Consider the following 13,604-nt stretch of genomic DNA (forward strand, 5'->3'; position numbering starts at 1 on the left):
TAAGCTGTTGGATTTTTTATAATATAGAAAAGTTGAAAATATTGGACAAGTTGGAGATGGAGATGGAGTATAAATGTTCATCAATATCATCGGTTCAGCGGATAAGTCCAGTCCGATCCAGACCAGTCCAGTGCTCTTCTATTCTCTTTTGTTCTCCAGTGCTGTCCAGTTCAGTCCAGAGAAGAGAAGATTGCCATGCTCGGTATGTCGGTTATGTCGGAATGTCGAGATCCTTCGTTGCACCAAGGTGCAAGACGTGGGTTGCATCATTGAATCCCAGAAAATATAGTTCTAGTTGCTAATTTAGCTAGACAAGCACTCTTAGTTAAACCGGTATTAATGTTCAAATAAAATAAGGTTTTTTTTTATGTTTTAATGAGGCGAGTAAACAGAACTGTTCGCTAATTATCGTTAGTGAGTGTCAGATTTTCTTTAGAAATCAAATCCACGATGTTATTAAACTTTTTTCGGCTTGCAATTAGCAATTTTCGACTGTAAAAGAGATTAACTCCCGTCATTATCTGTCATCACCAGGATAGAACGGAAGAAAAGCTATAGATTAGAAGGCATTGTGACGGCGTTACTCTGTTCACTGTCATTTGTACCTAAATGATAAACGGTTTCATTCAGACAATATCTACAAGAAGATAATTAGGAAAAGATAATTATTCGTCGAGATAATATGATTACTATCATTAGTTACCTATGTTACAAGTATGTACAGTAGCTATCAGCTTTATGGGAACGTCCAAGGTGCTCAAAAATATCTGAACTGGCATCCTATCGCCTTGATAATAGAGGTGTGTTCAGATATTTGTGAGCACCTTGGCCGTCCCGATTTATTGATGGCGATTGTACCTAGTGTACCTATGCTCAATTCTTACGGATTTAACTATTCTACTGGCAGTCAAATGTTAATGTAAGTACTTAAGTAATATTGAGCTTTTTAATTTAAAAAGTGTCTATTTAAATAAGAGTAGGTACTCAAAATTACTTGGGGGTAACGGCTCCAAAATGAACCGTTAGATGTTCCTACTATTTAAATTTGATTAGGTTCCATAATACCGTTATCGGAAATAGCTTAGCCCCCAATTAATATTATTTGCTCGTGACCCCAAACAATTAAAATAACACCGACGAGAGCCACTCCTGCAATTCTCAGAGTTGTAATTATAACTCAAATCTACCAATTGACCTGCGTTCGGGCGCGATATACAGTACCCAGCGATAAATATGCGCTATATCATTTGTTCCTTTCTAATTACCTGGAATTACGCCCCCTCTTAACTAGCACGTTTTGATTTAGGTAGTGGAATCCGCAAAGCAATATTAACTAATGTGGATTTTCGTAAAGTAACGCTTGGCTCAATAAAATAGGTATTTACTTATAATCAAAATAGTTCAATTTCTCAAGCTCTGACAGTTAGGTACTTTACTGTTGATTTATGAAGCGGGTTACGATTAGCAATGAAAATTCGGTTCACTTGTAAAAATATAATTTCCAGTCTAATAAATGTTTGCAGCAGCCATTTTCTGTGTTACCAAATTATGTTACTCGTAATCTGCGTTGCATATTTTGAGCCATAGAGAGGCAAATAGATGAAACAATTAACGAAGTGGGTCGCGGTAGGTTCTATGTCTCTAATTCTCGAATATCTTTAATTAAGTAATGTGAGACACTACGTAATTTAGGTACAATACATAAAGCATTTTTTTAAATTATAGTTTAAAATAATACCTATTTAGAAACGCGAATGAGCTAAAAATAAATTCGAATAGGTACATAATATTAATATTTTAAGTACATAAAATTACGGCCTGCGGGCTCAGCATGGTTCCATTTTTATCGACTATCACTATGCCCGTCACTTTCGCACTTACATACTTGTTAGAACGTGGCATGGTGACAAACGATAAAAATGCGACCGTGCTACTAAGGCTGGTGTACATAAAATATACGCCTCAATTAAATGCTGTGGCGCGTGAAGCGTGAAGAAACAATATATTTCAGTGCCATTAGAAGTGACGATTTGTTTGAAGCACTGTTTAATAAAACATATGTATTAAGTATCGCATTGTCTCGTTGTCGTATAATTAGACACGAGTAATGAAGTCGCCGCACGTAGCGGTGGTAGAGAAATCCGCGCTGTGCGTCGCCGCCGGCGCGCGACGACAATTCGTCCGTGACCGGCAGCGGCCGCCGCGCGCCGTATGCTAATGCACTCGATTTTGGCAATATGGGCCATTTCCTGCTATGCCGTGAATCTAGGATAGTGATAGTGGTAGGATAGGACCAGGAGGTCCTGGCAGACGTCATGCCTTGCGTAGTCCTCATTTTCCTGTCTGATTAACATTAACATAATTAATAAACATTACCGTAAAACGGGGTGAATAGACACGATTTTCAACTTCAAGGACGATTTTCACCAAGAATCCAAATGATAAAAGTAATAATTTTGATATCATGATTTGAGTCTTGCTTAGTTCTTCAATTCTGTATACTTATTTTTAATTTCAACCCGCTTATTTTAGAGAAAATCAAGAAAAACTACCCGATTTCGACGTATCGTAAAACGGGGTCGATAGACACGTCATATGGGGTGATTAGAAAAAACAGTCAGGGCTGTCACAAATTTCAAATAGGTTTTTATTAGGATAAAAGTAAATAAATAAACTGACTTTCAGTAAATCACTTTTTTTATTAATCAACCATAATTAAACTAGTCACATACTCATAAAACGTATGAGAATTGTACGTAAAAAATCAACTTAGCTTACACTAGAGGCATATTCTTTAAGTACCTACTTATTATTTAAAGAGCAGTGATAAATATTCATATCATAATACATAAAATCATAATGAACTATGATAAAAAAGTGTTCAAACTCAAAACTCATATTTAATACCAAAATATATGAAACATTGCTAAATTTTATACTTCATAGTATTGATAAGTAATTTAAAAAATTGGAGAAAATACGTTTTGACAACCCTAGCATAAATATTTCCATTCACTCCATATGACGTGTCTGTTGACCCCATATGGCGTCTCTCCTCACCCTGTTGTCGTATCTATTCACCCCGTTGGGATGTAAAAAACGGTTATGATTTGTTTTTTGCACATTTATCTTTAATTAATAAGGAAAATCGGCATTATCTTTTATTATTTAAACACTAGAAGAACTTGTTTACTTAATACATCATAAATAACCCAATAACTAACCTGTATTTCACTGCTATGTCAAAGTTCAGACAGGCAATATATCTTACTTTCACAAGGCCTCACTTCAAACTAAAATATTTATTACTTGTGATCATATTCATGCTTGATTTGTGTTACCAGATTAAAGATTGAATATTCTACTATAATTGTTATCTCAATAGAAATGGGAATGGTAGTCTAGTTTTTAAAATATAACAGTGTACTTAAAGGAAAGTACCGAAATTTTCTCTATTCACCCCGCGATTGCTGGTGACCCCGTTTTACGGTACATAAAATATCTGTAAATAATTTGATGGATAAGTATATTATTAATGTTAAGCACAGCTATGCACCATCATAGTTATTAAGTTTTTCGACAGATTAATAAGAGTTAGGACCTTGCAAAAATATGCTCGACATTTTTCCTCCTACATTACTTAAGTAATAAAAAAATCGATTAAAGCCAAATGAAGGGGCATGTAAGGCATTGATCCCACATATCAAACCAAGCAATCACAATTCTACGACCATGGTTGTTGTTAAGTACTGGATATACGCACGGGAGGAGACGCGCGGGCGGCGGGCAGCACGCGACGTCATCGCGGCAAGCCGCGAGCGACGCGCGGCACTCACTTGCCTTTACCTACTTCACCGGCAACGGACGAATACCGAATTTAATTTTATAATTGTTTGGCCGGGATTTCTTCTTGTAATTAAGGCGGAATAAACCAGCCTATTTTGATACAGTCCGCGATTTATTTCTACGTCCCAGTAGGACCCTAACAGTTGTCCAGTACAGTCTGAGTTGATTGATTGAGTACCTACAAAAACAACAGAAACTGTAATTTATACTATAAAGCAGCGGTCGGCAACCTTTTAGCAGCCAAGGGCCACAAGTAGTTAACGAAGTTGACGCGGGCCGCACTTTGTTAATATTTATGACTTTATCAGACATTGTCGTTTGTCAATATTACATACAAAATAGCCAGGGAGGCTCGCCGGCCACAAGTGACAGGTTCACGGGCCGCAGGTTGCCGATCGCTGCTATAAAGGATATACCGTGAAAATCTAAAATGGAAATTTCGTTAATCTGCCTCTCTATTGATAGATCTCTCAAGATTAACAAAATTACGGTGATAAACGGTAAAACATGTTTCAAAAAAGATATAACAAAATTTAGATTTTCGCGGTAGAGTCGGACCAAGCTCTCGCGGTAGAGTCGGACTCTGCATGGCATTTGCAATGATAAAGTGTGGAAATGTTAAATTTGACTTTTATAATGTCAGCGCCTCACTTTGTTCTGTTCGAATTGAATTGGTGCACAGTTAGACTAGACGGACTTTCGGCTCTTTAGTAACGGAGCGTTATCAGTAGAGCTCGCTTCGCTTCCATAGTCTGAAGGGATTAGGATTAGGTTTTAAGTATGCTTTTTCTTAGAGATCTATCGGATAAGATTAGTATGTTATCCTACGGATCTCTAAGAAAAAGCATACTAAATTAGCTACGGCTTACCTAGTAAGTAATATCTTCTTATAATATGTCTGACGCGCCGACACTGACTTATAGAATCCCTAATCACAGTGCATGATTTATTAACGGGTGAGGCAAGTTAATTAAATCGTGTATCCAGCCTGAAATGAAAAATGATGTTGAAATATCCAAACCCTTCTTCCTGATCCCTGACGCTTTAATTAACGCTTCGATGTGTGCAAACCGAGGTTCGGCGCTTCAAACGAACCGAATTTACTAATTAAATATGTTGGGGGTAAGGCAGTGCCCCCGTCAAGTCAAGAAAAACAAAGAGCCACGGCCGTACCATCTTTTTCTCGAAGCCATTTTCAACCTCCTCTCATTTTATGCTGGCCAAAGCCCTGAAGTCATTATGTGCATTAAAAATATAGATGTCTAATTATGGTTTTAAAAAAGGAAAGTTGGTGGAAATCGAGTTCTGTGGACACTCCCCCGGTATTGATACCGGGCCGTACCTACACCATACTCGTACCAATAGGTAATACATATAACCTGATCGTTTACTACACGCCGGTATAACCTACCCAGGTATAAGTTAAATAAGGCACACAACGACAGAGTCAAGTTAAAATCTTAAATTAGGCATATCTGCGAAAGTCTTTCTTAACAGGTGCATACTGCTCGATACATAACAGAATGTCAGTGGCCCGACCGGCAAAGTCCCTTCCAAGTGGTGTGAGTAGTACGAGCGACCGAGTTATCTTGCGGTTCAGTCCACGGCGATGCGCGCTTTCGTTGCCATTCTCACATTCGCCTTGTGGCCGGTGTGCGCTCGCGCGCTCGACGTGCCGCCCGAGGTACTCGCCGCGCTGCGTATCGAAGGCACGCCGGTCGGGAAACTAGTGATATGCGGCCAAGCACTCGGCCCCACGAAATGCCTGAGCGCACTGAGCGCTTGGCGCGCTTCAAACGCCGCCGAACACCTCCTCAACGACAAGGAACAATCATTCAACCTAACAGAGGACGTCGAGAGATTTCCATGGCAGAAATACGCTAATATCTCTGACGACCAGATTTATTCGGAGCTGTGTGGTGGCGCGGAAAAGTTGCTTCAGTTTCGATCGCTGAAGTTAAACGTAGGGTCTGGGTACTCGTTACAACTGAACTCTAGAGAAAACGGGGCTCTCAATGTGGATGTACATTCAGGTAAGAGTTATCTAAATTTTTTAAATTAAGTAGGTATAACATCCCTACACCGTATAAATAATAACAGTAAAAATACTAAAAACATGCGTAGTAGTACTTATTTATAATTTAAATTACTTTTGCTTAGCTGCAATTTCATCCAATCATAGTTAACGCTTTTAACATTGAAAATTTATATGCCACACTACATTAGTGCATGCATCGAGTATGCCATGCGCAACAGGCTAATAATTAAATTACAGTTTCGAAATCGGCCCAAAATCGGTCGCCATTCGCCATAGCCCATAATGGAAAGCGAACCTCGATCCTATTTATAGCACAAAAGTTTACTTTCCATTTAAATCAAAGCAGTTTTGACCATGGTTTATAAATAAAATGTGATGTTTATGTTAAATCGTGACTTTCTGTTAAATATATTAGCATGTATGTATTTATTCTGTTTTAGCCATAATCGGATAACGATTACATCGATTACGTAGTATCTACTGGTACCTACTTCAAAATACCTTACAAGCCATGAACAATCACGAGGCTTTCGAAATTTTATTAAAATTCAATGACTGACTTATATGGGCTTGAATGTCACTTTAATGGTAATCTAATTTGTCGTGAGATTAAAGTGACCGTATGTTAATTGGTAGGTAACCATAATACAAGGTGTAATTTTTAGCTGACACAAGATGTACTTATATTATACGAGTATTAATACGCGGTTGTACTCTTTACTGTGATCAACTTTTACTACAGCAGTAACTCTGAAATCACAAAAAAAAAAACGGTTTCCATACTATTGTCAAATTAATATTTAGTATGGAACACAATTTTCAGTCCATTTTTGGCTCTATAAGTAACAACGGTACTGAATTTTTTTTGGGATTTAAGGGTTGCTCTCATAACAAAAGTTGCTCACAGTATGAGTGTCGCGTATTTATACGTTATATCACCTAAAAAATTACTCCGTATAATATATCGTATTGCCCCACCACGAATAACAACTGTAATGAGATCCGCGAATTCTTTCAATTGTTTATCGTAGGTACCTACTTAGTCTCGCACGAAACAAAACATAAACGGGTTTCAAATATATAAATGGATTTTTCAATGTATGGCACGGCTTTTATGCATGACTTTAGTTTAGTCACGTGCTTGTCTTGAGTCAAATAAAACCATCGGCCGGAATTTTGTTATAAAACATGTTTTTGAATATTTATGTAATGCTAATGCTAGCATAGTCACAGATTATATAATAGTTCTTGCATAGTGTTAATTTGGTAACTACTCAAAGTTTTTGGAAGCCTCTGGTATTATTTGGAGTCAATATTTTCTTCGCAGATCTAGAAAAAAAAATCCCTAACCAAAATTGTATGTAGGTTGGTATCAAGCCTTGAAATTTGCACAGTGCTGTAAATTCCACCATTTGAACATATTTTAGAATCTTTTGTTAGCTAAAATATAAGCATTTACTAAGGAGGACAATGTTCGTTTATTTAGTTTGCTTGCACGGCAGTCAATTACTCAAGTTAAATATGTCTATTTCCTTTTTTTTCTCAAAGCTATTCGGAGTATAATTTTTGATATCACTTACGTTTGATAATACTTACTCGTAGGGTTATATAGGTATTTATATATATGATAAGATATTGGATTAGGTACATGATATGTTCGTCTTTCAGTTTCAGACAATGACGTTGAGTCTGCGCGTAGCTCGATGAAGAAAATGAGAAACCGGTTCTACTCGATAGTTCCGCTGCTACTCATACCGGGGCTCATCATGTCGGCCATCCTGCCGTTCATGCTGCCAGCGCTCAAGATGATGGTCATGGGCGTGGTGATGCTCAACAACATGGCGCTCACCAGCGCCGTCTTCACGCTCCTCCGGAACAACGCCTTCAACGACAACTACCACCACAAGAAAATCATCTACACCAACGACGGCTACAAGGACAAACATTACGAGCACGATGAAACGCAAAACTATGAGGCCGTAGACAACTTTGAAGAAATAAACAGCGGAGAAGACTTTAATATTGTCGAAGAACCTAACCACACGTGGATGGATGATTTTTTGGGTAATGGAAATAAATTCGTTAACATTCACGGATATAAGAATAGGAGGATTGGCAATAAAAAACGGAAGAGGAATCGTCGACATAGAAACTAGATATTTAATTGTATTCAGAATACTCAGTGCTTTAATTTAAATTATTTTGTTACAGTCTTGTCTTGTCTTGTCTAAATGTATTACTTAAAAAACCAGCCGACATAAAAATGTAACGTAAGTAACATTTAAAATAGCTGCTCCAATTTAGTGTATATTACACTGTAAATAGGTACTATTTATATTTAGTCATGTAAGAGAAAATAAGATAAGTATGTCTCGGTTAAATGGTCTCTGAGAAATAATCCGATGTCATAAACACTAAAATGAAAACTGAAAGAAAATCATGTGACGAATGTCTCTTTCATATTTTTTAGTAATTTGGGGTTGCCTTGCGTCCTCCGTGGTCGTTGGTTGGTGGAATATTTATAAGTAGGTACCGAATTTGATTTATTCTAGATAATTTTGAACCCGGTGAACTATTACCGAATGCTAAAGAACAGGAGGAGGCAAGTTCGAATTGTTTCTTGATTTATAATGGTTTGAGGCACGGCGACCGTAAAGCTAGGTACTTTTTCTGTGGTAGTCCGAAGTCGTGGTAAACACCGACAAAGGTATTAAAAACTATCTGTACAACTGTACATACTTATAGGTAGTTGAGCCCCAGCTTTGTATAGTTTTGTGTGATACAGATGCTTGCCTTCTTACTTAATGATAATCAATTAATCATAATATATTGTTTGAATTTACGCAAAATCTGAAGAAATACCTACTCACAATAAAGAAAATAAAGTCTTCTAAAATGGACAGTCTTATAACTAGCAAAAAGCAGAGCTTTGTAAGGGCTCGCGGAGTTTTTCTACCTAAACGTACCGGATCGCGACTTAGATCCATTCCGAGGCTTGTTTCATGTTCGATCAAGTGGGTACGTAATAAGTAAGAAAGAAATATACTAACCGGACCCCGGTTGCTGTCCGGTACGCCTGTCTGTCACAGCTTTTACTTTGTCCATTAAAAACGTGTCCAGACGACAAAATCAAATTGCCAATATCATCCACACGTAATATATAATTTCATAAGCGCTTATTACATCCTACACGGTCGCCCAGTACTTGTTGTAAGGAAACTAAATGGCTTTCCTACATAACGTTGCGTCAGCGAGCCAATGTCCTTGAATTTAATTTTTGCGTCCACACCACACAATTGAGCGAAAAACTATCTCGTCTGGATACCTACTGGCGATAATCACACTGCTCCGCACATAAACACACATAAACACACACACACACACACACACACACACACACAAGCCAGGGTTCAGCATCAGCTCTATCTTGGGTACTGCTCTTCTAAGTGCTCATCAAGACGTGTCAGATGACCAAAACAGCGTGTCCCTACGTTGCACCAAACCTGAGTTCCACTAGGTACAGCCAGGGTTCAGCATCAGCTCTATCTTGGGTACTACTCTCCTAAGTGCTCATAGATACGAGTCCGATGACCAAAACAGCGTGTGCCTATGTTGCAACAAACCTGAGTTCCACTAGGTACAGCCAAGGTTCAGCATCAGCTCTATCTTGGGAATTGCTCTTCCACTCGGAATCACTTGGATCAAATTTTAGTTTTGTCAACTATGAACGTCACACGTCTGCATAAAGGTCATTGAGTCAACGATTTTGACAACTTGACAGGTTGGCGTCACCCATACGACTAACTAAATATTATAGGTTTGGTAACCTATATTAATGGCTCACAATCGTGCGCTTGGTACCATATCTACCTCATTTTACTTACATCTATGGCTCCACTAGGTACTGTCAGGGTTCAGCATCAGCTATCTTGGGTACTTAACTGGTCTACCCAGTGATCACATGACGAGTCGGAAGTCCAAAACAGCGTATGTCTATATATGTTGCAGTTACATACAAGTTGCAGTCGTGTATCGGGCCTAAGTCACTGAAGTTTGTATTAATATGATATGATCTAAACTTAATCTATAATTTTAGCAGTTCCAACCAATAGGAACACTAAAGGCGCCATTCATTAATTACGTAAGACAATTTTTGCCAGTTTTTGACCCCCTCCCTCCCCTATGTAAGAAATAATAAGAATAAGCTGACCCCCTCCCCCTCCCGCCCCTATATTACCATATATTACGTAAGAATATAAAAAAAATGAGTACGTACACGTTTGGTTTGTTTTAATGTTTATTTTTCAAAAAAATATTTTTATGAATGTTTATTTGTACGTACGTTTGTACAGGACAAAGGTACTTGAGCTCGTTTAATCTAACTCTGCACCGTGTTTGATAGCATAGAGTGTAGAAGTATTATTATTATTTTAAACGTCATAATTTCATAGAAATTAAAAAAATCGCATCTTTGTGATCTTACTTACGTAAGAACTATGAAAACCCCCTCCCTCCCCCAAGTAAGAAAACAAATTAAAAAATAAGATATGTTCGACCCTCCTTCACCTCAAAATCGCCTTACGTAATAAATGAATGGCACCAAAACTGTTTCTCGAACGGAAAATACCCGATTTAAGTTTGCTAACACAACATGACTCATCAGTTCATCAGCGTCACAAAACATACGAGTGAATTGACCTCCGCAGTAAATATATGTCGTAGTCAGATCGTATAATCCGCCGTATTACATTACGGCTAGCCGTTTTCACAAACAGGGGCGTTTTGAAATGCGGCGGTTCGATGAGTAGCCGGATTGTCATTGCGATACGTTCTTCAATAAGGCGGCCTACGTTTAGCCGCTTCGTACTACTATTTAGATTGTAGAGTGACCAGTTCTTTCGGTCGCCTACGTAACCGGAGTTCGACAATGTTTGCAATTTAATTTATTTTACCATAGTCCCAACGCACTACATGTGTTTCTTTTCCAAAACATTTCCTTCACAACGTAAATAGACGGAGCCCCGCAAGCGGGGCTCCTATTTTTGGGCGGTTTGCCCTTCGGGCATCTGAAGCTACCTAACGAACTTAACCTACTTACCTACCTACGCTTTTTCCCCAAAGTGTAATGTTTTCACGGACGTCTCACTAAATCAATAGGTAGGTAGGTTAGGTTCGTTAGGTAGCTTCAGATGCCCGAAGGGCAAACCGCTCAGAAATAGCGCGCTTCGCGGGGCTCCGTCTAGTTAAGTTGCGAAGGAAATGTTTTTTGAAAAGAAACAGTCCGACGAACTCCAGATTTGATGGACACTCCAGCGTTTTTCATAGTTTGTTGTTGTTATGTCAGGCAGCGCCACGAGTGCTAAAAATGGGAACTAAAAACTGTCAAAGCGGCGGCTAATGACTCGCTGTATTACATTACGGCTAGCCGTGTTGAAGAACGTATGGCGCCAAATACCTTCCGGCGGATTCTCATTCAGCCGCATTCAATCCGGCTAATCTTTAAACCGCCGCATTTCAAAACGCCCCTGTTTTTGAAAACGGCTAGCCGTAATGTAATACTGCGACAAATATACAGCAAGATTGATTATTCTAGTAGGTATTCACAGAAACTTAATTGCTAAATTGGGAATCAAACCAAGCGAAGCGAGGTGGGTCTGAATCCAAAATGTTAACCCACATATAAAACACCACATATATAGATATCGTTGTTTGAGTACCCACAACACAAACCTTCTTGAGCTTTTCTGGGGCTTAGTCAATTTGTATAAGAATGTCCAATATTTATTTATTTATATACTACCTAACGCCATCTGTTAGAGAAATAAATAATTACACAATGCTAATTCATTATTTTGTCAACAGATGGCGCTAGTAGTAATACAAAGTTTTATTACATTATTTTATTTGTTTAGGTTTATAAAATTATATTTTTATGTTTGATAACACATCTAGACATGAATTTAAATTACTATGTTAAATCTCAAACCTAACAGTGCAGTAGTTTTTCCGTAAAGTGTACCACAAGAATGCATAGTTTGTCGAATAGTGATAGGGCTCGCTTCGCTCGCCCTAATTATTGAATATCTCTTCGATTAACAAACCGCGCTACCATATAAAGGAGCCTTAATAAAGCCGACAATAATTTAATCAAAATTGACCGCCTTGACGGGCGTCAAACGCGAATTATTTTCATTATTTTACATTCCAGCTGCAACGTGAAAAAAAAAATGTCGGCGTGCAGCTTCAGATACACCGCAGATGCGAGGTTTACTTTTGTGTGTGGGTGGTGGGTTTGGGCCAGTAACACACCATGCAATGACACAAAAAGATACTTAAATCGTAAATTGTGCGAATCAGAGGGGCTTGACACTTTGATTAAAACAGTTTGATGCCCTAAGCATTTCTAGACCATGGTAACTACTCCTTTCCCTAGGGTCAACCAGATTACGTCGATTGATCAAACCTGGCATAAATGAAATGAACGAAATTACCTATTTATATGCCATTTTGTGGGTCCCTCAAGCTATAAGATTCAAAACCTGTCTTGATTTACTTAACAGTTTATTATAACGTGATATAAATAATATGATTAACACCTACTATAGAACGTTCCCAAGAGTAACTCGAAGGTTTTTGAACAATGTATTTTTGTCAAAAATTAAATACTTAAATGTGATAGGCTGATAGGTATAAGTTTTCTGGATTCGGCCTGATTTCAGGTATAAAATCAAATTTTTGGAAGGCATTGATTCATCGTTGACTTAGTGTAATTATGTAATTACAAAAATACTTTTTGATATCAATTTTGACATTATGTGGTTTTGAGTTTAGAAACCCTTATAGACATCGAAAGTGGCAAAGAACACTTCGTAAAAGACAAAACGTCCTTGCAAAAAAAAAAAACATTTTAACGTATGCTGCTGATAAAAGTGACTGAGTATTAAAATATCGGATGCTATTATACCTATTAGTAAGCGTGTAATACAAATTTCGTACTTGAATCTTTTACAATGCGAGTTATAGTTTAACAATCTTTATCTCTTAAATGCACTCTGTAGTACCTAGGTGTGCAGCCTACATTAACTAAACACTGACAATTGAACACATCATTGGTTTATAGACTTCCCTTGCCAAATAAAACCAATTTTTACTTGGCCAATGTCTCCCAGGTCTCGTACAGAGTCGTACGGTAAAACATATCTCGCCAAAATCATCAAACTTCACGGAAAACAATTCGGAAACTATATTTACTATAGGTATATTGTATAAGTCCTAGCAAACAGACTTCAAAGGTAACGGTAAATAAAGGCTGACAAAAATAAAATAAAATACTAATATTATTCCTGGCAGTTTAAAGCCGAAAAATATCCTAAATTTTAACAAGAACATTAAAAATGCGTAAGATAACTTTAATCTCGATTCAACATTGCTATTCAAAACCGCTAAGGCGCCAAAATTTCCAAAAAAATGCCTAAGAAAAAAAAACTAGCCGTATGCGGTTGTGCTTTTGAGGTAAATTCCATCGTAAAGGAAATTTCTACACATTGTCAGAAAGAGAATAAGAAAATAATGTTAGCCTAATTAATATGGTTTTAATTATTCGAAAAACTTTTAGTGTTGCCCTCATAGCTGATCGCAAAAAATGGACAAGCATACAAGTCAAACATTAGTTAATTAAGGACCAGGTGATAAAAACAAGATGCTTTAATTTTCTTTATTT

The 13,604-nt window shown here is 37.7% G+C and overlaps 1 protein-coding gene across 1 annotated transcript; it reads left to right on the plus strand.

Moving 5' to 3' along the window:
- The first annotated feature begins 5,330 nt into the window (after positions 1-5,330).
- On the plus strand, positions 5,331-8,084 carry LOC134651685 (uncharacterized). The gene is made up of 2 exons (XM_063506787.1): positions 5,331-5,879; positions 7,553-8,084. The coding sequence occupies exons 1-2, from the start codon at positions 5,456-5,458 to the stop codon at positions 8,038-8,040; spliced, it is 912 nt and encodes a 303-aa protein (XP_063362857.1). The 5' UTR covers positions 5,331-5,455; the 3' UTR covers positions 8,041-8,084.
- Positions 8,085-13,604: the final 5,520 nt, after the last annotated feature.

The sequence above is a fragment of the Cydia amplana genome, chromosome 1 (assembly GCF_948474715.1).
Source record: "Cydia amplana chromosome 1, ilCydAmpl1.1, whole genome shotgun sequence".
In the NCBI taxonomy this organism is placed as follows: Eukaryota; Metazoa; Arthropoda; class Insecta; order Lepidoptera; family Tortricidae; genus Cydia; species Cydia amplana.

Excerpts from the sequence above, each read along its gene's own strand:
- LOC134651685 (XM_063506787.1), top strand. The coding sequence starts at position 5,456 with ATGCGCGCTTTCGTTGCCATTCTCACATTCGCCTTGTGGCCGGTGTGC. Across the intron at positions 5,880-7,552 it reads CAATGTGGATGTACATTCAG|TTTCAGACAATGACGTTGAG; the intron begins GTAAGAGTTATC and ends TTCGTCTTTCAG.